The following is a 23,247-nucleotide window of genomic DNA, read 5'->3' on the forward strand; positions in this document are numbered from 1 at the left end:
GAGCTTGTAAAATGAAGGCAACCCCGTTTTCATACCCCCTTGTGACGTCACAACTCACGGGAAGTAACAACACACAACAGTGAATGGAACTCACCATGATACTCAAGGTTACCCAGCATGAGAACAATTCACAACAACAACTTAATAGCCAAACAACGACAAACTGGATCACATTGAAACATAATAATAAATACGTTCCTACACTATAACTTTGTCGGATATTGCCGGGTTTTGTCGAGTTCGTAAGGAAGAACCACCCCTGCATAAGAAGACTTTGAATATTAGTTCTCAGTAAGTAGACAGAGTACTAGCCTAATGTAGAATATTACCTATAGAGCCCATCCCTTATTCCTTTGGATGCTCGAGTTGAAAATGGCAGACATCGACAAAGTGAAAGTACTCGTTGTTGGCGACTCGGGTGAGGAAAAGTATTTCATTTGTCATCATTTTACTTTTGATTTGATTTAATTCAATAGAAATGAATTGGGCACTTTTGGAAAGTCAAGTGCCTGCTGAGCGACATGATTTTCCCTTTTTGCCAAAAGGAAAAAAAAAGTCGCAAATTTTGAAGGCTGCATCTCTATCCTCATCTTGGTTGGATGAGAATAGAAAAACAGTCGAGCTCTCATCCTGGGTGAGAATAGAAAAACATTTGACCTCTCATCCTGGGTGAGAATAGAGATAGTGACACCTTCTCGCTATTCTCACCCCTGTATTAACCGACAGGTAGGGTAGTCTAGCCTAGCCGCCGCCCCTTCTCGCTATTCTCACCCCTGTATCATTGTATCAACCACCAGTCAGGTAGGGTAGCCTAGCCGCCGTGCCTTCTCGCTATTCTCATCCCTGTGTAGGGTCAGCTTAGCACCCCTTCTCACTAGTCTCACCTGATCACCATCCTCTCTCTCGTGACTAATTTTAGTAGTACTGGACGTAAGGAGGGTGAACATATATGTCGTGCATTTAAAATTTAAGACTGGCTGGCTTGAGATATGGGAATCATGTTGACATGTTGGAAATCTGTATACGGGAGTCAATCTCTTTCTCTCTCTCTCTCTCTCTCTCTCTCTCTCTCTCTCTCTCTCTCTCTCTCTCTCTCTCTCTCTCTCAGCTAAATGGATTCACCCAATTTCTAAGAATTGGACTTTTCCTTTTATGGCATGGGCATATTATTATTTTGTGTTGACTTAGCTGTCTCAATTTCTCCCTACGTTAGGTATTTTAACTTGTTTATATTTCCTCTCTCTCTCTCTCCCCCTACCCCAAACTCTATTTCTCTACATCTTTATATTGTTTGTATTTCCTTTCTTTTGTCCACTCAATATTTCATATCTCTCTCGCCCTCTCCCCCATCCCCCCTCTCTGTTTTGTTGGTATTTTTTTCTTTCTCTTTCTCCTCCACTTTCTATTTCATCTCTTCCCCCACCCCCAACTCTCTCCCCTGTCTCAATGTATATCTCTCTTTCTTACTACTCTGTCGTTATTTTTTTCAAATATCAACAACCATATCTTTCAAATATTGATTCTATGCGTTAGTTTAAAAAAAAACTCTCATAACATCTACCACCCAGGTACAAAATACTAACAAAAGAGTGAAAATTGAGAGGCTTCGTATGGGAAAAAACAGACAATGGACGCTTCGGGTACAAACCCTTCGTCAGCACAGCAATACACAAATAAACGTGGAAAACAAATAAGATATAATGCAAAAACACTTCTGTCGTCTGTACTCAATGGTGGTTGAGAGTATGAATGAAATGTTAGCATGGCGTGGGTAGAGGGTTCGGTGCCCCAGGGGGGTGATTCGATTGATAAGAAAAGGTCAGCGATGAGGGAAGAGCCTACCAGAAAATAATGGAAGATAAAAGACAAATTAGTAGTAGTAGTAGTAGTTGAAAGAGATGAAGTGAGTAGGAAAGAGTAGTAGAAAGCCGTAGTGGAACAGCAGGGGGCGGTGGAGGAGGCGAGGTCAAAAAGTCACGGCGGAAGGGGGGGGGGGGGGTTGTTGAATGAGCATCGGTCGAATCTTCGAGAAGGAAATACAAACAGAAAAGACGAACGGCCGGCTAGCAATGTGATAGTAAAGTAGAATATACAGATAAATATTTAGGTAGATAGATGCCCACCCATTTTGGATTGACTATCATTAGTTAGATTGGGATTTTCCCTTCCCCGTATCATTTGTTGTTTTTCTGTGCATACACATTCAAGTGTCGAGTCACGTGGGGGGGGGGGGGGGGCTTCTTTCTTCTCTATTTTGTCCTACCTTCTCATGCTCTGTTTCCATCTCTCTCTCTCTCTCTCTCTCTCTCTCTCTCTCTCTGTCTCTGTCTCTCTCTCTCTCTCTCTCTCTCTCTCACTCTCACTCTCATGACACTCTCTCTCCCTCCCTCCATACCTCCATCCCTTTGCTATCTCAATTCTTTCTTCTTTCTTCTCCCATGTTGCCCCCATTTCATCTGTCTTCTCTGTACTTTTTGTTTGTGTGATGTATATGTTTTTTTTTTTCAATCTTGTTCCTCTTCTGCAATAGTCTAAATAGCCTTTTGTTTCATCTCCAGGTGTTGGAAAAACATGCCTTGTATATCTTATATCCCATGGTGAGGTATGCTACAACCCAAGTGCAACAATTGGATGTTCAGTTGAAGTTAAGGTGATTATTGATGAATTGTTTTTTTTGGGGGGGATGGGTGTCTTTCGCCAATTTGTTTTTCAATGATTGATTGTAATTATAATTTTAAAAATCGTCTTGATTGGCAGCCAATTGCTACGGATTCATTCCTCTTTTTAGTTGGGCTTTCTTGTGGATTGACTTTCGCATTTTAACTGATAGTACCTGGTTAGAGTTCTGCTCTGTGGGTGGTGCAAAGAGTAGAGTCCTTGGTAAAGGCTTTTTAATTCAAATTCTCTCACCACACTCAAGTAAGATGAGTATCTGGCTGGTAACAGCATTCCTTCTATTGAAAAAAATTGTAATATAGCGCAACCTCACAGATGTTGTATCTCGTCCTGATGATAAGTATAAGTGCTGCTTTTGGCTTTGAAGCCATTATGCATATCTGGTGTGTATTGCTTTATTTCAAAGCTAAATTCCCCCCCCCCCCCCCCCCTTCAGACAATAATAATTTGTTGAGATCAAAGCATGTTATTGCAATTTAACTGACTATTATTTGTTAATTTTCCCCAAAAAATTACCAATAATTCTGTGTAACCAGTCTCTTCTCTTTTTTAACAGTATTATTCAATTTTTGTTTTCAAATTCTCTTTTCAGTTACACGAGTATCGTGCAGGGACACCTCAAGAAAAAGATTATTTTGTTGAACTGTGGGACATTGGAGGTGCTGCCAGCCATGCCAATAGTCGCTCAATATTTTACAACCAAGTAAATGGTATGGCTTAAAGTTTTTATCATTTTTAATTTATTGTTTAATAATCAAGGTCAGGGTCTGTGTTACGATTTTAGGTCTAACACGCGTGTCACCTGGAAAAAGATGTGTTGTATTAAAACTGTTTCTGAGTCAGTCCGGTTGGAATGGTGTGTTACGTTTATACATCGGTCGGGGATCGGGGGTTTACTGTGTTGTCTCCGTCTGAAAAAAATTGTAATATCGCCTAACAGGTGTCATGTCGAGTATTGCTGTAGGCTAGGGACCCCTTGTAAAGTGATTTTATCATGAATAGTGGATATTTCCCTATATAAATGTTCTAATTTAAAAAAAAAAAATTTCTCGTTCTATTTATTTTTTTAAAAAGATGTTGAAAGTTAGGGGAAAGGAATGATTTGGTTTCGAAAACTATGTTTCATTAGTAATATTGGGGTTCATGATTGGAGAGCACTTGCCTTACAACTTACAAGTAAAGGATTTTTTTTTATGGGTCTTGAGTGTGGACAGGGTCTTTATTTAACCCTTTTGTCCAATCAGCAGTGATTGAATAGCTGGCTCTGTAAGTTCTGTTGAAAAGGACTTTGGATAGACTTAATATATTTGTAAACCGAAACTTGCTCAACAGCTTGATTTTTAATTTTGAGCGGAGTTTCTTCCTAAAATCAAAAATCATTTCTTTGGTTTTTCCTACATTTAATTTCAGGGAGTTATCTTCACACCAACCAACAAATCTGTCGATCTCAGTTCTGTATGCCGTTTCATCATCTTTAAATATTAACCCTTGAAGGGCAGTGTCATCAGCAAATTTCAAAATTGGGACCAAGTCACTTGTATAGTCATTTGTGTAACCCGTAAAGAGGCGAGGAGAGAGAACACACCCTTGAGGGGCTCCTGTCTTAGTAATTATTTTATTAGATTTGTTTCCATTAATTTCTACAAATTGTGCTCTCTCTAAAAGAAAGTCTAGAATCCAGGAAATCAAATGGGGATTTATATTCAAACATTTCAGGTTTTCAACAAGTAAATGGGGCCGAATCGTGTTGAATGCTGAAGAAAAATCAATAAAAATAATTCTGCAATATGCTTTTGGTTTATCTAAATGACTGTAAATATTATTCAACAAAAGTTTAATGGCATCATCAACACTTCTATTTAACCCTTTTGTCCAATCAGCAGTGATTGAATAGCTGGCTCTGTAAGTTCTGTTGGAAAGGACTTTGGATAGACTTAATATTCTAACCAATGGGTAGCACCAGAACAGACTGTGACTCAAGGACTACTACCTAGTTGAGCTTTATATAGCGCAATATCCACTAAATGTGCTCAAAGCGCTTTACAAGGGGTCCCTGGCCAACAGCAACATTTAACATGTAGGACGGGACATGACGCCTGTTAGGCGATATTACAATTTTTCGGACAAAGACAACGCTGTTAACGGCCAGGTGCTCATTTTACACCTAAGTACAGCGAGAGAATGTGAGTAAAGAGCCTTTTCCAAGAACTCAACTATGCACCGAGCGCGAGGCTCGAACCCAGAACCTTCCGATCTGAAAGCGAGTGTCATACCATTAGACCACATAGCTGCACCTAGTTAGTTGTAATACTACCAAAGGTTGACAACAAAATGAACTTATTTTCCATAGAATGACTAGTTGAAATCACTCGAGTCTTCTTATCATCTTTTTCAGACCAGCAGAGAGATGATTGGTTCTTACTAAATTCTCTTAACTCTCTCCTTACCAGCCATTTTCAGGATTTTCCCCAAAACTTCACACCCAACTAACACAACAATATATTTTTTATAACTTGACATTATAGCAGTAAAATTATTGTCATATGCAATTTCTTTAGCAAAACATGCTCTACAACACACTGTTCATTTCCTTTAAATTTTATGATGTGCAAAAGAAATTTGAATAAGAAAAATGTTGGTTGTATCGTAACGAATGTGATGATTTTCCTATAGTTGGTAAGGAGAGGGTAAAGTAGACCATAGGTTAAAAAGGTTAAACAATTATGATCGTTTTGACAGTTAGAAATGGCAAGCATTTTACTTCACAATACACTATATATATGTAACAGACTTAAGGCATTTTTTTTTATTTTGGTTTTGTTTTTTGTTTATTTTTCTGTTCAACTTCTTCTTTCTTCTATTACAGGCATTATTTTGGTCCATGATCTCACAAACCGTAAATCTCACCAAAATCTCAGAAAATGGCTAGCAGAGACGTTAAACAGAGAAAAAAGTAAATCAGGAAATGGGTATGAACTTTAATTAAAGTTGAATGGTGTTTTTTTGGTTTGTTTTTGTTTTTGTTTTTTTGTTGTTTTTTGGGGGTTTTTTTTGGGTATTTTTTTGTATTTTTTTTTTTTTTTGGTATTTATTCCTTCTTTTGTTGTTGTCATTTTCATTTCTTTAATCTTGTAAAAAAAGCAGTTTGCAATAAATAGTTTAACTAAGAATTCACCAGAATGTGGATTTATACTTATGTGTAATCCAGACTCCATGATGTTTCTCTTTGTTGTTATCAAATCAGTCTGGGATTCCCACCAATGGTATTATAAAACAAAAACTGAGATTTCTAATTCAGAAAATTTTTTAAAAAAAGACTCGTATAGGGTGGATTGACCCAACAGTATAGTTGTGTATTATATATATATTTTATTTGTAAACATTTGGGTGTATTCCTCTTAGTGGGGACCTGTGCCTGTGTCTGGATGAGACTTTTAGGTGATCTCAGTCTCAGACTAAGTACATTGGTGGTATGCTCTTGGAATCTACATCTGATCCCTATTTGTTCCCAGTTCCCCTATGTCTTACTTTCTCTTGGCTGCTTTAATTGTAATTCTAGAACTTTTTACTTTCCCATTTTCTTCCTTTTTACTGGCGCTGATATAACCTAAATGTGTTGCAAGCGCCGTAAAACCCTTAAAAACAAAAAACATAGTGAAATATATGAGAAAGTAATTCAGACCAGCTGGGTGGGGATCCTGACCTCCCATAGCGGGCAGGGGGGTACATATTGTGTCTTCTATCCCTTATATCTGTTTTCCAACATGCTTTCTGTCTTTGTCTTGGAATGAGATTACTTGGTTTTGTCCTGGCCTGGCCCGAGTCCTGGCTGGGAGGGAAACAGTCAAATGCATAGTTATTGTTTTGAGAGATGATATTTTTTTCCTTGTAAATCATCTCTCTGTTATGTATTATTATATTTATATTTAATGTATGATGTAAGCATTTGAGTGTGTTCCTCCTTGTTGGATTTTGTGCTTGTGTCGGATGAGACTTATAGGTGATCTCAAGCTAAGTACATTGATGGTATGCTCTTGGAATCTACATTGATCCCTATTTGTTCCCAATTCCCTTTGTCTTACTCTCTCTTGGGTGCTTTAATTGTAATTCTAGAACTTTTTACTATCCATTTTCTTCCTTTTTACTGGCGCTGATATAACCTAAATGTGTTGCAAGCGCCGTAAAACCCTTAAAAACAAAAAACATAGTGAAATATATGAGAAAGTAATTCAGACCAGACACAAGATTATTATTAGGGATATGTATAGAAATTATAAAACTTCAGATTTTAAACCTACATATATATATATCTTTCTATCTGTCTTCTGTTACAGGCATAATTTTGGTCCATGATCTCACAAACCGTATATCTCACCAAAATCTCAGAAATTAAAAAAAAAATTATTTAAAAACATTTCTATTGTGTGTGTGTGTGTGTGTGTGTGTGTGTGTGTGTGTGTGTGTGTGTGTGTGTGTGTGTGTGTCTTTGTTTCATTATTTAAATCCTGGTTTTATTCTGCAGATACGAATATGATCCGGAACAGTTTGCTGGTAACCAGATTCCAATTCTTGTGATCGGAACAAAGGCAGACTCTGCAGAAACATTAAGAGACAAATTCAATCCTAGGTCCTCCACCATTGCAGAGGAATGTGGAGCAGATGAATTCAATGTGGTTGGTATTGTTGACTCTTGCATGCATACCTGCCGAATCTTACGAATTTTTCGTAATTTTACGAATTTTAGACAAATTTCATGACCAATTACTAATTTTTTTTTTTTAATTACGAATTTTTAATTCTCTGTATTACTTAAATAATGATGATAATAATAATAATAACTACTACTACTACTACTACTACTACTACTACTACTACTACTACTACTACTACTATTACTACTACTACCACTACTACTACTACTACTACTGCTACTACTACTACTGCTACTGCTACTACTACTCTACTACTACTACAACTACTACTAATTTCCTTGTCGTATTACTAAAAATTGACATAAAATTACCAAATTTGAAGTTTTCAATTTGGCAGGTCTGTGAATAGTGTTCAGGACATCAAGTTTTCACCATAATTTATACTGTTATTACTTACTAACTTACTTAGGCCTTTCACTCCTCCAGGAGCATAGGCCATCAACGATAATTGAGCTTTTACATAGCACAATATCCACTAAATATGCTCAAAGCGCTTTACAAGGGGTCCCTGGTCAACAGCAACATTTAACATGTAGGATGGGATACCTGTTAGGCGATATTACAATTTTTCGGACAAAGACAACGCTGTTAACCGCCAGGTACTCATTTTACACCTGAGTACGGTGAGAGAATGTGAGTAAAGAGCCTTTTCCAAGGACTCAACTATGCGCCGAGCGCGAGGCTCGAACCCAGGACCTTCCGATCGGAAAGCGAGTGTCATACCACTAGACCACATAACCGCACTGTCTTCTCCACACATACTTCCATGTTGTCCCCTTCTCCTTCAGTTCAGCCTCTATGTTGCTCCTCTAACTCTTACTTGGTCTCCTCCTTGTTCATTTACCAGACTTGCCAAGCATTACGATTTTATCGTAATTTTACGATATTGAGACCGCCATTACGTGATTACGACTTTACCTGCACAATTATGAAATTAAAAAAAATTTTTTTTTAAAAGCAACCCCCCCCCCCCCCCCCCCCCCCCCCCCCCCCCCCCCCCCCCCCCCCCCCCCCCCCTCCCCCGCAAAAAAAAAAAAAAAATTGGTTGTAAAATTGAGAATCTACGAAGTGACGTTTGTGCCCAGGTGGTCGGGCATATTCAACTCTGAACCTGGAAAGGCAACTTTCTCTTTATTTTGGACTGATTACTATTTTTTGTCCCAAATTACTATTTTTGGGGGCTCCAATTACTATTTTATGAATTATTTTTTTTGGCAAGTCTGATTTACCCTGAGGATTCCATAAGAGTGCCATTCATGCTCTTATGCTGTCACTTAAAATAAATTTAGCTCTTTTGTAACACTAGTTTTTATGAATTTCAATCGTGATCATCTAGCCTTTGTCTTTTAACTTTCTTTTTTCTTACTTTGCAAAAAGAATTAATAGAAAACAAAGTCTTACCCAATTGAGTTATATTTGTGACATAACTAGCTGATTTGATATTATTTTACCCCAGAACAGGGAATTGAAGAAAATGGCATGAAAACAAGCTTTCTTCATAAAATATTTATTTATATATTTATTAATTAATTATACAAGAAAGAAAACAAACTTGTGAAAATCCTAGTTCATGTCTCTAAATTAAAAAAAAAATGAAAAAGAATAAATGAAGACTTTACAATGATAGTGGCATTATCATATTGCATATTCAGTTATTAAAAATGTGATGCATGTTTATTTAAATTTTGTGTCTGCAGGACAGCTTTCAAGTTAAATATTTGGCTCCTGGTTCAACAAATGCGGTCAAATTGTCAAAATTCTTTGATAAGGTAAGAATGAAAAATATTTTTCATGTGATGAGATATAAATGATTATATTAATGAATATAGCAGCAGGGAAACATAGTGTTTTGAATGTATTGAATCCAAAGGGTAAATAATTAAGATAATTGAAGAATTTTTCATATCCAAAAATGGTGGTTTTTAACATCATATCTCTAAATAGTATAGGCTTTGAACGCAACAGGTTCATTAGTCAAGAGGAAGATTTCATTTATATCCCTGGAAATAAAATGTACAGAAGAGTGATTTTTTATTTTTGTTTGTTTGTTATTTTAAAAAATCAAATTGCAAATTATGTTTTAATCCTTTCTTCTTCTTAACATAAACTGATTGATTCAGTCAAAGTAAATATTTTTATCAATGTTGCATATGCAAAAGAGAAAAAAAATATTGACAAAAACTACTGAAATAATTGTCATTAAATTTTTCACATTTTATGAGGGTTTTTTCCCGTTCATCTCGTCTTCATTGTCGTGTTCAATGATAAAAAGCCTTTATAAATTGACAAAACACATGCATCAATTTCTTATTAAATGACCGACTCGGATAAGCTGAGTATTACTATTTATATGCATTTCAATAAATTATCAAGGGTGATTTCATGACGGTGGCAGCATTTGTTCACTCTCAAGAGGCTCAATGTTGCTCACGAGTCTACTAGTTGCAGGAAAATTGTTCCATGACTTGAACATATTAGGAAACAAGAGTAAATGAAGTTATAAATTCTTTTTTAAAAATATTATTGAACAAAAATCTTTTTTTATATTTCAAAGTTGGGTCATGGCTGACAAATAACCATAATACACATGTAAAAAAATAATGTACAAAAATAAACAGAACAGCTTCAAAAAAGAACAAAATAAAAAACACAGAAAGTTTCGGACTCAAAACTCTTAACAAAGACCAGTGACAACATTAATGTATCATTTTATTTCCAAACAACATGGGGATTTGAAATTATATATAATTAAGTTTTTACTGAAGAAGGGTTTTGAGTGCAAAACATGCTATGTTTGCTATTTTGTTCTTTTTTAGTGCTTTTATATTCATTTTTATACATTACTTTTCACACTTCTGGCAGTTTAGTAATCCATATTAAACATGCTGTGATTGAACTTTCAAATCCTGAGGAGAAAAAAATTCCATTACTTTTTGAATTTTTTTTTGAATAGCTGGATTTTCAATCACTATGCAAAAATACACTGACATTTTTACAATATACAAACTCTTGAGTTCAACATGAATGGAAATACCATGAACTTGTTCAATTGTCTATTCATACGAATACTAGAGGGTTGTGTGTATTCTTAACTGATGGCATAATGATAATTTCAACTATGTTCTGCTGATTGACAATTTTACACTGGTATCAAGCTTTTGAGACCTTAAAAAGATGCTCTCTACTGCTTTTCAGGAATATACCATAATCTTTTTCAATTTTTGTGGATATGCACATTGACAGTAATAATACTCAGTCTAATTCAGTTAATCAGATTGTATGAGGAGGAAGTAGGAGGTGGATATTTGTATAATTTTATGCTTCTTTTCTTTTTTTTTCTCTTTCTTTTTTTTTGTTAAAAAACTTTTTCACAAATTTTTTTTAGGTGATTGAACGGAAACTTTCCAGTCATCAGGTTAGTAACCCGCCAAATGCTGGCAACCCGTGTGGTGTCCGGGGGTCCCTCAAATGAGAGGGTCAAGAATAGCCCAACGCCAAGCCAGCGTGTCGTAAAAGGCGACTAATGGTGTGTGATTCCCCATCTTTGAGTCACCTGGTCCTCCAGGTTGGGGGTTGGCAAAGGGTTAACACCCCTTTCCGTTAAACTCAAACCGTTACAGAAACACAGACAGACAAACTAAATCCTTTTTTTAGCTTGGGCGACCGAAGAGTTTCTGGAATTACAGAATTTATGAAGGACAACAGACAAAGCCGAAAGGACTCTGCTGACCCGATGACGTCTTCGCCAAACAAGCAGCTTCGAATTGCGTCGTGGAACGTTCGCACCATGTATGAAGCAGGAAAAAGCTCTCAAGTTGTGACTGAGATGAGAAGATACAGGCTGCATATACTTGGAGTAAGCGAAACCCACTGGATACAATCCGGACAGAAACACCTCAAGTCTGGGGAGAAGATTTTATATTCAGGGAGAGGGGACGGGATTCATACACAGGGAGTAGGAATAATTCTAAGCAAGTTTGCCCAGAAGTCACTGAGAGGATGGGAACAATGCGGAGAAAGGATCATCATGGCGTCCTTTACAACACGGAGTAAGAAGATCAGCATGAACATTGTACAGATCTATGCCCCAACAAATGATGCAACAGATGAGGACAAAGATACATTTTATGGTCTGCTACAACAAGTCATTGACAAGTTGCCAAGGAAAGACATCAACATATTGATGGGAGATGCTAATGCAAAAGTGGGACAGGATAACGTAGGCTATGAAGGTATCATGGGACGTCATGGCATGGGAGAAATGAATGATAATGGAGAGAGGTTTGCAAATTTCTGTGCATTCAACAGTTTGGTGATTGGAGGATCAGTGTTCCCCCATAAGAGGATCCACAAAGCAACTTGGGTCTCACCAGATGGTGTGACAGAGAATCAGATTGATCATTTTTGTATCTCTCGTAGATTCAGACGTTCATTGGAAGATGTGACAGTACAGAGAGGGGCAGATGTTGGATCAGACCACCACCTGCTATTGGCAAAGCTTAAGCTCCGACTCAGAAAACACGGGGCCAGATCACATACAAGAAGAAAATTCGAGGTGAATGCACTTGATGGGGAAAAGAATGAGGAATTCAAACTACAATTGAGTAATAGATTCCAACCTCTTACTGAGCTCGAGGAGGACATAGATGTAGAGTCACATTGGGCAAAGATCAAGGAAGTCTACATAACAACTTGCCATGAGGTATTGGGGGTAAAGAAATCGGAACATAAAGAATGGATAAGTCCAACCACCTTGGACCTTATTGAAAAGAGGAGAACAAGGAAGGAACAAGTGAATGCAAGCCGAACAAGGGCTTCAAGGCTGGATGCACAAGAGCAGTATCGAGCCATAGCTAAGGAAGTCAAAAGATCTGTGAAGAAAGACAAGGAAGCATTCATGAACAGACTTGCAGAGAAAGCAGAAGCAGCAGCGACTGGAGGACACATGAGGATCCTTTATCAAACTACCAAGACACTTGCTGGAAAATATGGGAAACCAGAGGTACCAGTCAAAGACAAAGATGGGAAAACTATTTTTGGAAAAGAGGCTCAATCTGAACGATGGAGGGAACATTTCAACTGCCTTCTGAACAGACCACCACCAGACAACCAGCCAGAAATTTTGCCTGCAAGGAATGAGCTACCAATTAGCTGTGATCCACCATCGATAGCAGAGATTGTGGGTGCCATTAACAAGATGAAAAGGGGGAAAGCTGCTGGACCAGACCAGATTCCACCGGAGGCTCTAAAAGTTGATGCGAAAAGAAATGCTGAGGCCCTGCACCCACTATTTGAGAGAATCTGGAATGACGGGATATTCCCAAAGGATTGGAAGGAAGGACATCTTATCAAGCTTCCAAAGAAAGGGGACCTCAGTAATTGTAATAATTATCGAGGCATCACTCTTCTTTCTATCCAGGAAAGGTTTTCAACCGTATTATTTTAGAGAGAATTAAGAATGCAACAGATGCTAAACTGCGGGACGAACAGGCAGGTTTTCGGAAAAACCGTTCAACCACCGACCAGATTGCCTCTCTGCGAGTCATAGTAGAACAGTCTATAGAATGGAACTCTCCTCTTATTGTCAACTTTCTGGATTACGAGAAGGCTTTCGACAGTATTGACAGAGCAACATTGTGGAAAATTCTGGCACATTATGGACTCCCTGAAAAGATAGTAAACCTCATTAAGGAAATGTATGAAGGATCAAGTTGCAGGGTTGTACATGAAGATCAGCTTACTGACAGCTTTGAAATTAAGACTGGTGTCAAGCAGGGATGCTTGCTCTCACCATTCCTGTTCATCCTTGCCATTGACTGGCTAATGAAGGAAACCTCCAAAGGGAGAAGAAATGGGATACAGTGGACCCCCTGGACACAGTTGGATGATCTGGATTTTGCAGATGATCTGGCTCTTCTGTCCCACACCCAGGACCAGATGCAAGCAAAAACCACAATTATAAACAGCCTCTCGGAATCAATTGGTCTAAGAATTCACCCTGCAAAGTCAAAGGTCTTGAGGATAGGTACGCGTCAAAGGGAGCAGATCAAAGTAAAAGATCAGGAACTCGAAGATATAGACACTTTCTGCTATCTCGGAAGTATAATTGACAAGGATGGAGGCACGGAAGCAGAGGTGAAAGCACGAATAGGAAAGGCACAGGCTGCATTCACATCTTTGAACAGAGTTTGGAGAACTAAAGATATCCCCCTTCAACTAAAGCTAAGACTTTTCAACTCAAACGTGAAGTCTGTCCTACTGTATGGATGTGAAACTTGGAACGCATCACAGGCATGTATAAGGAGGGTACAGATTTTCGTAAACAGGTGCATGCGTAAGCTACTCAGAATAAAATGGATGGATAGAATAAAAAATGAAGAAGTATGGAAAAGAACACAGCAGAAACCAGTGGGAGAGGATATAGGAAGAAGACGATGGAGGTGGATTGGACACACGCTTAGAAAGAATGACTCAACTATAACAAAGAAAGTATTGGACTGGAACCCTCAGGGCAGAAGATCAAGGGGAAGGCCACGAGGAACATGGAGAAGAATTAAAGAAGCTGATATACAAAGAAGTGGTAAGACCTGGAATGAGATAAAAAAGTTGGCTCAGGATAGAGAAGGATGGAAACTGTTTGTCTGTGGCCTATACCCTGACCCAGGGTGAAAAAGGCAATGATGATGATGAATGAAATGCTGGCAACCGTCAAGGATTTGTTTATGCCCCATAAAGACTGAGAGAGTCCCAGCATATGGTGACACTGAGGTTTTATTATCCACATTATTATTATTATTATTATTCCATTATTCGTGGTGATGGTTTGATTCAAAGATGGATGGATAAAGCCATTTAGGTTCGGTTATGGGTCCTGCATGTTTAATATTAATTTTTTAAAGTTGCAACTCTCTTTAAACAAGTATTTGATAATATTGAACACTAGAAAACACTACCACAGCTTTTGTTGGTAAGTATGATGTACATTTTTTAAAACAAAAATAAGATGCAGATTATGCACTCATAGACCTGTAAATTCTCAGTCAATTAACTGAAATCAGTCAATTTGTCAAATTCAAATATTTAAAAAAAGGAAAGAAAGAAAGAAATAAATAAAAAAAGAAAGAATTCACAAATCGTAGTCCATGACCGTAAAGTAATTAGGAGTGTTCCACAGCGCTACGCATAGCTCATGGGGACCGTTTATATTAACGATGTATATATTGCCAAGACTAAGCGACACTTTTTATAAAAGGCGTGTCTGAACACTTCCCTGGGTATTTTCACACATCCTTCGTTAAATTATTTTTTCACTTTCCAAACCCGTCGTGATCCCAACTGTAGCCAATTTTAACTGAGCCACCGAGCGATAAATTTCACTGTTTCATCTAAGCCAAAATTGACCACATTTACCCGGCGAGTCTCAAAACTATGATAAAGTAAATTGCGAATGCCAGAAGTACGTTATGTAGACACCTTCAAATCGAAAGTTAGGATAGATTGCTACAAGCACATTTCGATTGCCTCACATTGTAAACAAACTGGTTGACCGTTTCTTCACTGATTGAGTACCTGATCATAAGGAACAATGGTAAGTAGCCTAATTAATTCCCGTGCAAATCAGGACGTTTTCTGCCATTGTTTTGCTCAAGCCCAAGCGAGCTTGCTGTTTTGTGGCGATTTACCTTCATTTCGATTCTTTGAATTTTTCCGCTACGCCTGCCGAAGTTTCTTCTTGATAATTCACTTCTACTTAATAATTCAGTGTATTGGCCTGAAGTCATATTTATTTAAATTTTTTTTTTCTGTCATTTACTGATTGAAAATCAAGTTTGCTCATTGCTACATTATTCTTATGTTCTCACAATGGCTGAGCTGTTCGTGGATTGCAATTCAATTCAGACTTGTCGAGCATCGATAAAGATAAATTCAATTGGTCATGGCTAGAAGTTAAAGATGATAATGGTGATTATTTTTCTGACTATGTCAAAAAAATTCCAGAGGCAGGAATATGACTTTGATGAAGTCATCTTTACCTATATGAATGACATGCTTATTTAGCATTCCTTCTACATCAAATTATGGCAGTCATACTTCCAGTAAGAAATAACACCCACCATTTTAATGTGTTGTATTTATCACTCTGCTCTCCAATGATGCCCTTATTTTTAAAAAAATAATTGAATCTTCAGTTTGTCGAGTTTCAGTCAATTTTTATTGAGCTCATTTACAGGTCTACACTCATAATAAGCAGAATTCGGGGTAAAAAGGATGTATGCATTCAGAGGCATGGTGTAAAGAGAACTGGTCGTAAAAAAATATGTGTGCGTCCCTGACATAATCAGTCGCATGGTGAAAATTTTTGTTTTTGCGTTTTTTTTGCATTTTGTGAAAGCCCAATGTCTCCTGAGCATTTAAATCTTTATTTGAAGCAAATCGGGTGATTTATGGTCATATGCATGGCTAGGGTGTGAAACCCTAATTTTGAGAAAATCACTTCCAAAGTTGACAAGAGTTGATATTAAGTATAATAATTACCTACATAAAAAAATTAAAATAAAATATTTAGGAGTAGAATTCTATTAAAATATTTCATCAATATGTAGAAAAATGTTTGATTTAATGATTTTTGATAACTCATTTTCCATAAAAATTGACCTCTTGACTAAAATTGTCAATATCTATGTTCAAAGTTTTTCACCTTGCGACTGATTTTCTCAGGGACGCCCATATATAGGAAAGGATTTTATTCATCACCTTGATCTATTTATAAACCTTTGCATAAAGTGTAATGTCTGGGTGGGGTTCCCAGCCTCCCATAGTGGGCAAGGTGGCACTTACTGTGTCTTCTATCCCCTGTATCTATTTTCCAGTTTGTTTTCTGTCTTTGTCTCGGAATGAGATTACTTGGTTTTGTCCTGACCCTGGCCGGGAGGGAAACAGTCAAATGCATAGTTATTGTTTTGGGAGATGATGTTTTTTTCCTTGTAAATCATCTCTCTGTTATGTATTATTAATATTTGTTATTTTGAGTGTATAATGTAAGCATTTGAGTGTATTCCTCTTTGTAGTATTTTGTACTTGTGTCCGTATGAGACATAGATGATCTCAAACTAAGTACATTGGTGGTATGCTCTTGGAATCTACATCTGATCCCTATTTGTTCCCAGTTCCCCCTTTTCTTACTTTCTCTTGGGTGCTTTAATTGTAATTCTATAACTTTTTGCTATCCCATTTTCTTTCTTTTTACTGGGGCTGATATAACCTAAATGTGTTGCAAGCGCCGTAAAACCCTTAAAAACAAAAACAAAGTATAATGTACCTAGTATTTTATGGTGACTGGTTCGTTATGGTGGTGGTTCATTTCTTATCTTTTAATCTTGTTTTATCATCGTTGTTTTATTGTGTTTTTTAAAAACTCAACTTTTTATTAGACCTGTAAATTCTCAGTCAATTAACTGAAATCAGTCAATTCGTCAAATTCAAATACTTTAAAAAAGGAAAGAAAGAAAGAATTCCTGAATCGTAGTCGAATGACCGTAAAGTAATTAGGAATGTTCCACAGCGCTACGCATAGCTCATGGGCCGTTTTCTTAACGATGGATATATTGCCAAGGCTAAGCGATGCTTTTTAGAATTGCTGTGTCTGAACACACCCCAGTGTATTTTCACACAGCCTTCGTGAAATTATTTTTTCACTTTCCAAACCTGTCGTAGCCAATTTTAACTGAGCCGGCGAGCGATAAATTTCACTGTTTCGTCTAAGCCAAAATTGACCACATTTACTAGAAGGATAGGAAAAGTATGAAAAAGAAAAATTCGAACACCGGAAGTTCGTTATGTAGATACCTTCAAATCGAAAGTTAAATGATTGCTACAAGCACATTTCGATTGCCTCATGTTGTAAACAAACTGGTTGACCGTTTCTAAGTTTCTTCGCTGATTGGGTACCTAATTATAAGGAACAATTGTAATTAGCCTAATTAATTCCCGCGCAAAATAGTTTTCTGCCATTGCTTTGCTCAAGTGAGCTTATTTACCTTTCATTTTGATTCTTTGGATTTTACCGCTACGACGAATTACGAAGAAGAGTTTCAGTTTCAGTCAATTTTTATAGAGCTCATTTACAGGTTTGTTTTTAAACTTTGGGTAATGGTTGAAATCTTTCTCCCTTTTATTCCCCTACTTATTTGAGACATAATTGAAATAGATAGTTTTTAACTTTGACCTCACTGTGCACAGTGAGAAATTCATCAGAAATGAATTAATGTTTGAAAATAAAACCTTATCAACCCGTCCAGCTAGAATGAATTCGTTTTCCGAATTCAGTGAAAAAGTTGTTTCTGATTTCACAATATATTCATATAATTCTTAGTTCAATTGAATGCACATAAAGTATTATTAGACCCAGTAGCTGAATTGTCAGAGCAATGGAATCAAACGCAAACGGATCTGTAATCACTTTGAATTTTTCTAAGCCCCCCTTGTCTCTCCACTCAACTGTGATTGAGAGGCTGGATCTAAATTAGATCCAGTGGAAAGTAATTTCTCATAGACAGACCAGCAGCTTATCAAAAGGGTAGCAGTTAATTGTTACTGTTCTATGAATCCAGGGGAAAAACTCCAACCTTATAGTTCTTCAATGTGACCTGAGTGACATATCTTTTTCAGATTTTTATCTTATTGTTCTTTTAGGATTTTTAGAATATGATGTAAGGGAATTTGGGGAAGGGGGGGGGGGGGCGGGGGGCTGTGGACTAAATCTTTTCAATTGATTAAGCTAAATATTTAGATTTTAAAAATTTTATTAAGTTTTAAAATATGTTGATAACTGAAGTTTTTATTCTAGAAGGCTCCATTGTGTTTAGTTATAATAATTTGATATGACAGAGACATCATTTCTTCTTGGTGTAAGTTCAGTTGTGTAAAATTGACCCGCAATTTAAAAAAAATAGGTTACAGACTACAGAGTATTAGAGTCCGTCATAATTGTTATGATTTTTTCTTTATTTAAATTTTTTTTCCTTTCCACAGGGTCACATTAGTCCATTGCAGTCAAGACGGATGTGGAAGAATTCTCATATAGATTGATTGTCATCAGCAAGAGAAATACTCAGTTTATAGTCTGTATATAATTATTGGAGTAAATAGAATAATGATTGATTATGGGTCCATAATAAGAGTAGTGTTAGAAGACAACAGAGAATAAAACAATTGCTGATGGTTTTCCTCGGATCCGCGGAAATTCGCGATATTTGAGTCAGAGTCAGAGGAGGAATTTCCTCTTTTTTTAAAAAGTTATATTTCCCTCAATCAAATGTACTGGCAGTGAGAGATTTGATGTGTGGTGGAACAAATAGGTGCAGTTTCCCACTCTCTAGAAGTTAGCTAGAGTATCAATGATAGTTTATCATCTCAATGCTCTAAAAATGTGTGTGTGTGTTGGGGGGGGGGGGGGGGGGGAGGGATGCTGTAAACATAATGGGGCTTAAAGGCAATCATTCAAAATTTTCCTCCCTTTTCAGTTCTTGGCACCATCAGCACTGATAAAAACTTTGCGGGATGAGGATTTGAACCCACAACCTGACTAATGATGGATGGTGTCGATTGCAGAGCTTGCCTCTCATGGCCAGGCAGAGTTGTCGTAACAGTCGGGACATGGGTTGGAATCCTCATCTCATCTCCTCAAAGTTTTTATTCTCTATTGTCTTCTGGCACTTTTCTACTCACTTCATTTGTTGTTATTCTCAACATAAGTGCCTGCTCCTCTCATTTTTCTCCATAATAATTAAAACATTTCTAAGATGGGGAAAGCATAATTCTGTAAAGCCAATATATATTCATTGGTGTGGATGACTATTATAAGATATGATAAGATATACTTTATTCATAAAAAAAAACTGGAAATTTGTTTACAGACGTGGCATGCATGAAAAATGTATAAACACAAAGTTGGCGACAATGTATATATATATATATATATATATAATATATATGCAAATGCACAAAAATGTAAAAATATACAACCAAGAACCAATAGCAACACTTTATATATTAATTTGATAAATTGAGATAGGCCATACCTCTGGCCTTTAGTCCGAACTTGTGTGTGTATATTTAAAAGATAGTATTTAATTTAAATTACAGTGTCATTGCCATTAATGTAAAGACAGATAGACACGTTATGTTCATAATCCTCTCATTTCACGCTAAAGCTGGTCTATATATGGGTTTTGCTTGACATTCTAATATTTGATTTTTCCAAGAAATCTCACAGTATCGACTTCATCATTTAGCAGTTGCATTATAAAGACAAAAACCTAGGGTTGAACAAAAAAAAAAAGGCCCTTACTTAGGGCTGAATAAAAAGGAAAGCCCTTTCCTAGGGCTGGAGCAAAATAAAACTATTTACAAGGTTGCTAGCCCTAGCACCTAGCTGTCCAAGACAGAGCTGTGGAGGGACAGCTCCATCGAGGGCTCTCTGTCCTTCATTTTTTTGTTCTCCTCCCGGAGACGGGTAACCTCTGCCGCCTCTGTCCGGAGGGAGGCCAGCTCCTGCCTGATCCTCAGCTGATTCCGCAGGCTGTGGAAGTCCCCCTGGCGGCGGCGAGATCGGTCTCGGCGGCCAGCTTGTTCCTGGCCCTCCATCCTATGCCCGCTGTGAGGCCGATCGTGGCACTGTCGGGTCGGGGTACTCATTCTTGTGACTCGGCGGGGCAAGCGGGACTGTCTCCTGCGGTCTCGGGACCTCTGCTCCTGGTTAGAGGCGATGGGGGAGGTCCGAGATCTTCTCTGATGGGAGGTGTCCTTGAGCGTCTAGGAGCACTCCTCCAGGGTTGCGCTGTGGAATCTAGCCTTGTGGATATGAAGTAAGCTCTTTGAAGAGCTGGTTTTCGAAGTTCCTTCCTTGGTCGGAGACGATCTGTAGTGGGTAGCCGAATCTGCAGAAGTTGTTAACAGCAGCTTGGGTCGTCTCTTCAGCTCCTGCTTGTTACGCCATTGTAGTAACTACCGTGATTGCCAGAACTCTGTATTCTGGCTGTAGGACTCCATGGCTAGGATGGGTCCAGATGGCCGGCGATCACGGAATTACTAAGTTAATTCTTTCAGCCCTGGGACTGACCAAGCGGTCAGATGCCTGAGACCTGGGCTTTTTAACCCAATTTCAAAAATTCATTAAAAAAAACGTTTTCAGTCTCAAATTTTTTGTGTTTACCAATCAATACTATTTCTATGTTGCTGTGGATAGACAGAAAGCTACGTTTAAAATTAAAAGAATGAGAGCGTTTTGAAAAGTGTCACTAAATTGAGCAAAAAGTAAAAAATCAAGGAAAGAGATGAAGTGGGGGTCTTACCGCAAAATCGCCAGAAAGTCATGCAGTATAATCCAATGAATGCCACATTTTGAAGCAAGGCACCACACACAAAGGTTTTCCACATGGCTCACACCAGTAAATCGTTTCTTTTCTTTAAATTGTTGACTGCTGGTCTCCAGTACAGCGCCGTTTTGTAGAAGAGCATACAGCGCAATTACGAGATGGGTTCTCCTTCTTCGGCATTGGAGGGACGAAGCTGAGATAGTGTTGCTCAGTCAACCGGGAAGGTGTCGGTTTTTGGATTTGGTTCCCGGCAGCCAGATGATTTTCATTCTTTTCACCTCTTTTGACGATAGTCTGCAGCCATTTCGGTGCCAAATTGGAGAAGGAAGTCTTGCAATGGCATTCGAGGACGATTGTTACCGGCAGCACATTTGTTGTATAGGATCTGGCTCTGGATGACTGTTAGGGTGAAAAGGTGAGAGAACTTTTTTCCACCACTTGACAGTTTTGCGACGTAGAGGGGAGTAGGCAAGAAGCTGGTCACTTTTGTCGACGCTGTGCATATTGAGAACATAGTCCTGTACTGCTGCTGGCTTTTCCTTGACAGATTTGGCTGTGGCAACTTTGACATTCACCGTAGGATTATGGATTGTTGTGAGAAGGTGCACAGGTTTTTTGTCCATCCATTTTAAAGCCACAAGCTGTCCCCGACGTCGGTAGTCAGAAAGTCCTTGTTCCAAATTGGTCTGAATGAGCTCTTTCGGCATGCCGACCCGATTTGACTGGACAGTACCGACACTCATGGTGCTCCTGTCCACTAACTTGTCCGCTAACCCAGAGCACGCACAGTAGTTATCCGTGTAGAGGACATGCCCTTTGTCAAGTAGTGGCTGCATCAGATGCATGCAAACTTCTACTGGCCGATTACTTATTGACGGGTCGCCACAGTAAATCTCGAAGTCCCACACGTAGCCGCTTGAAGATTCGCAAACCTCATAAAACTTGACTCCCCATTTGTGAGGTTTATCTTTCATGTAGACCTTGAAGCGGAGTCTGCCTCGGAAGACAGATAGCTTCGTTGATTGATACATTCTGCTGAGGCGTGTAGAGGCTGCGGAATGTATTCCGGAACATATCGACGACTGGCTGAAGTTTGGCAAGTGGGTTGTGGCCAGGTTGCTCATGCGGAATGTAGGTGGTGTTATCGCTGAGATGGAAAAAGGATAACATTTGCATAAATCTATCCCTGGAGAGAATGGTGGAAGCAAACGAGGTGTGGATGACCTTGTGAACAAGGCACATGTGAATCAGGATGACGAAAAATCCACGAATGTCATTCAGGGTGACAGGTTTCCACAGTTTATATATTGAGTAAGGAGCAGCATCTTCTTTAGCAACAATGGCCTGTGAGGCGTAATTATTCGTCTCCTTGTTCAGTTGTTTAAGAATATCCTTTGTCCAAAAAAGGAATTCCCTCTGGGACGTGTATGCTATTTTCCCCGGTGAAATTCAGCTGGTTGGGGAAATTTCGAAGGTTCCACACCCATTCAATAGAAGAATCCTCAGGATCAGCTACAGGTTCTACCACCACCAATTCTACAACCGAGTCATCGGAAACAGAAAAATGTCAATAAAAGGTTATATACAGGAAGCCAGTGAATAAAGAATGCATAGTAATGGGGGATTGTGCAAGAAAGGGGGTGTTTAGAAAAATATAAATAATTGTTTACATTGACAACGAGGGTTAGCAACACAACACTTACTATGATGGGGGCCAATTTTTAAATTTATGATATAATGGACTTGGGTGATAATAATGAAAAATATGAGGTAATATATTATAAGAAATAATGAAAAATATGAGGTAATATATTATAAGAATGATAAACAAAACAGCTAATCTACACTCAAGCACTGATCACAATAATAACAATGACTTTTGTTTTCACCTCTCATGACTCAGATTCTTACACTTAGAGAAGATCCTAGCCTAAGTCAACTAATAAAAACAAAAACTAAGAAATTCATATTTACTACAATATAAAGCCGCATCAACCACTGCTGAGTACAAAGCGCTATTCAGATAAGCGCTCGAGAGTGTTTCTGATTCTCAGTCACTTCAGTTGACAACATAACAATATATTAAGTAAAAATCAAATAACAATGATCATAATACTATTATTATTAGTAGTAGTGGTATTATTATATTACAATATCAGTAGTAAAATAGCGTAGATTTATACAAATCGGGACGAGCATTGATCAGGAAGATGCTTGGTTGGGAAAGTGAAACCCGCCGCTCCCCGTACTTGAGACGGCCTAATAAATCAAATAAAAATAAACAAAATAGATATTTACCTGTATGTAAAACTGTATCATCAGATAACAATGACGTTGAAGGCATTTCTTCATCATCTGAAAAGTCCTCAAAATCTGAATCAGTTGTAAAAACTGAATCAAGTTGTTCGAGAGCTTCACTTGCGGTAAACAAACGTTTCGCCATCTTGAAAACTTTTCAAAGAAAGAGTGAGTGTGTGTCGAGA

At 38.0% G+C, this 23,247-nt stretch overlaps 1 protein-coding gene across 1 annotated transcript; it reads left to right on the top strand.

Annotated features, from left to right (window-relative positions):
* The first annotated feature begins 339 nt into the window (after nt 1–339).
* LOC144967067 (rab-like protein 3) lies at nt 340–22,719 on the top strand. Its single transcript, XM_078903878.1, has 8 exons — nt 340–418; nt 2,559–2,650; nt 3,269–3,386; nt 5,543–5,645; nt 7,199–7,349; nt 9,086–9,157; nt 10,774–10,803; nt 18,420–22,719. The coding sequence occupies exons 1-8, from the start codon at nt 358–360 to the stop codon at nt 18,474–18,476; spliced, it is 684 nt and encodes a 227-aa protein (XP_078760004.1). The 5' UTR covers nt 340–357; the 3' UTR covers nt 18,477–22,719.
* Nucleotides 22,720–23,247: the final 528 nt, after the last annotated feature.

Source organism: Berghia stephanieae, chromosome 3 (genome assembly GCF_034508935.2).
Source record: "Berghia stephanieae isolate SIO BIC M18660-M18661 chromosome 3, UCSD_Bste_1.3, whole genome shotgun sequence".
NCBI classification, from domain to species: Eukaryota; Metazoa; Mollusca; class Gastropoda; order Nudibranchia; family Aeolidiidae; genus Berghia; species Berghia stephanieae.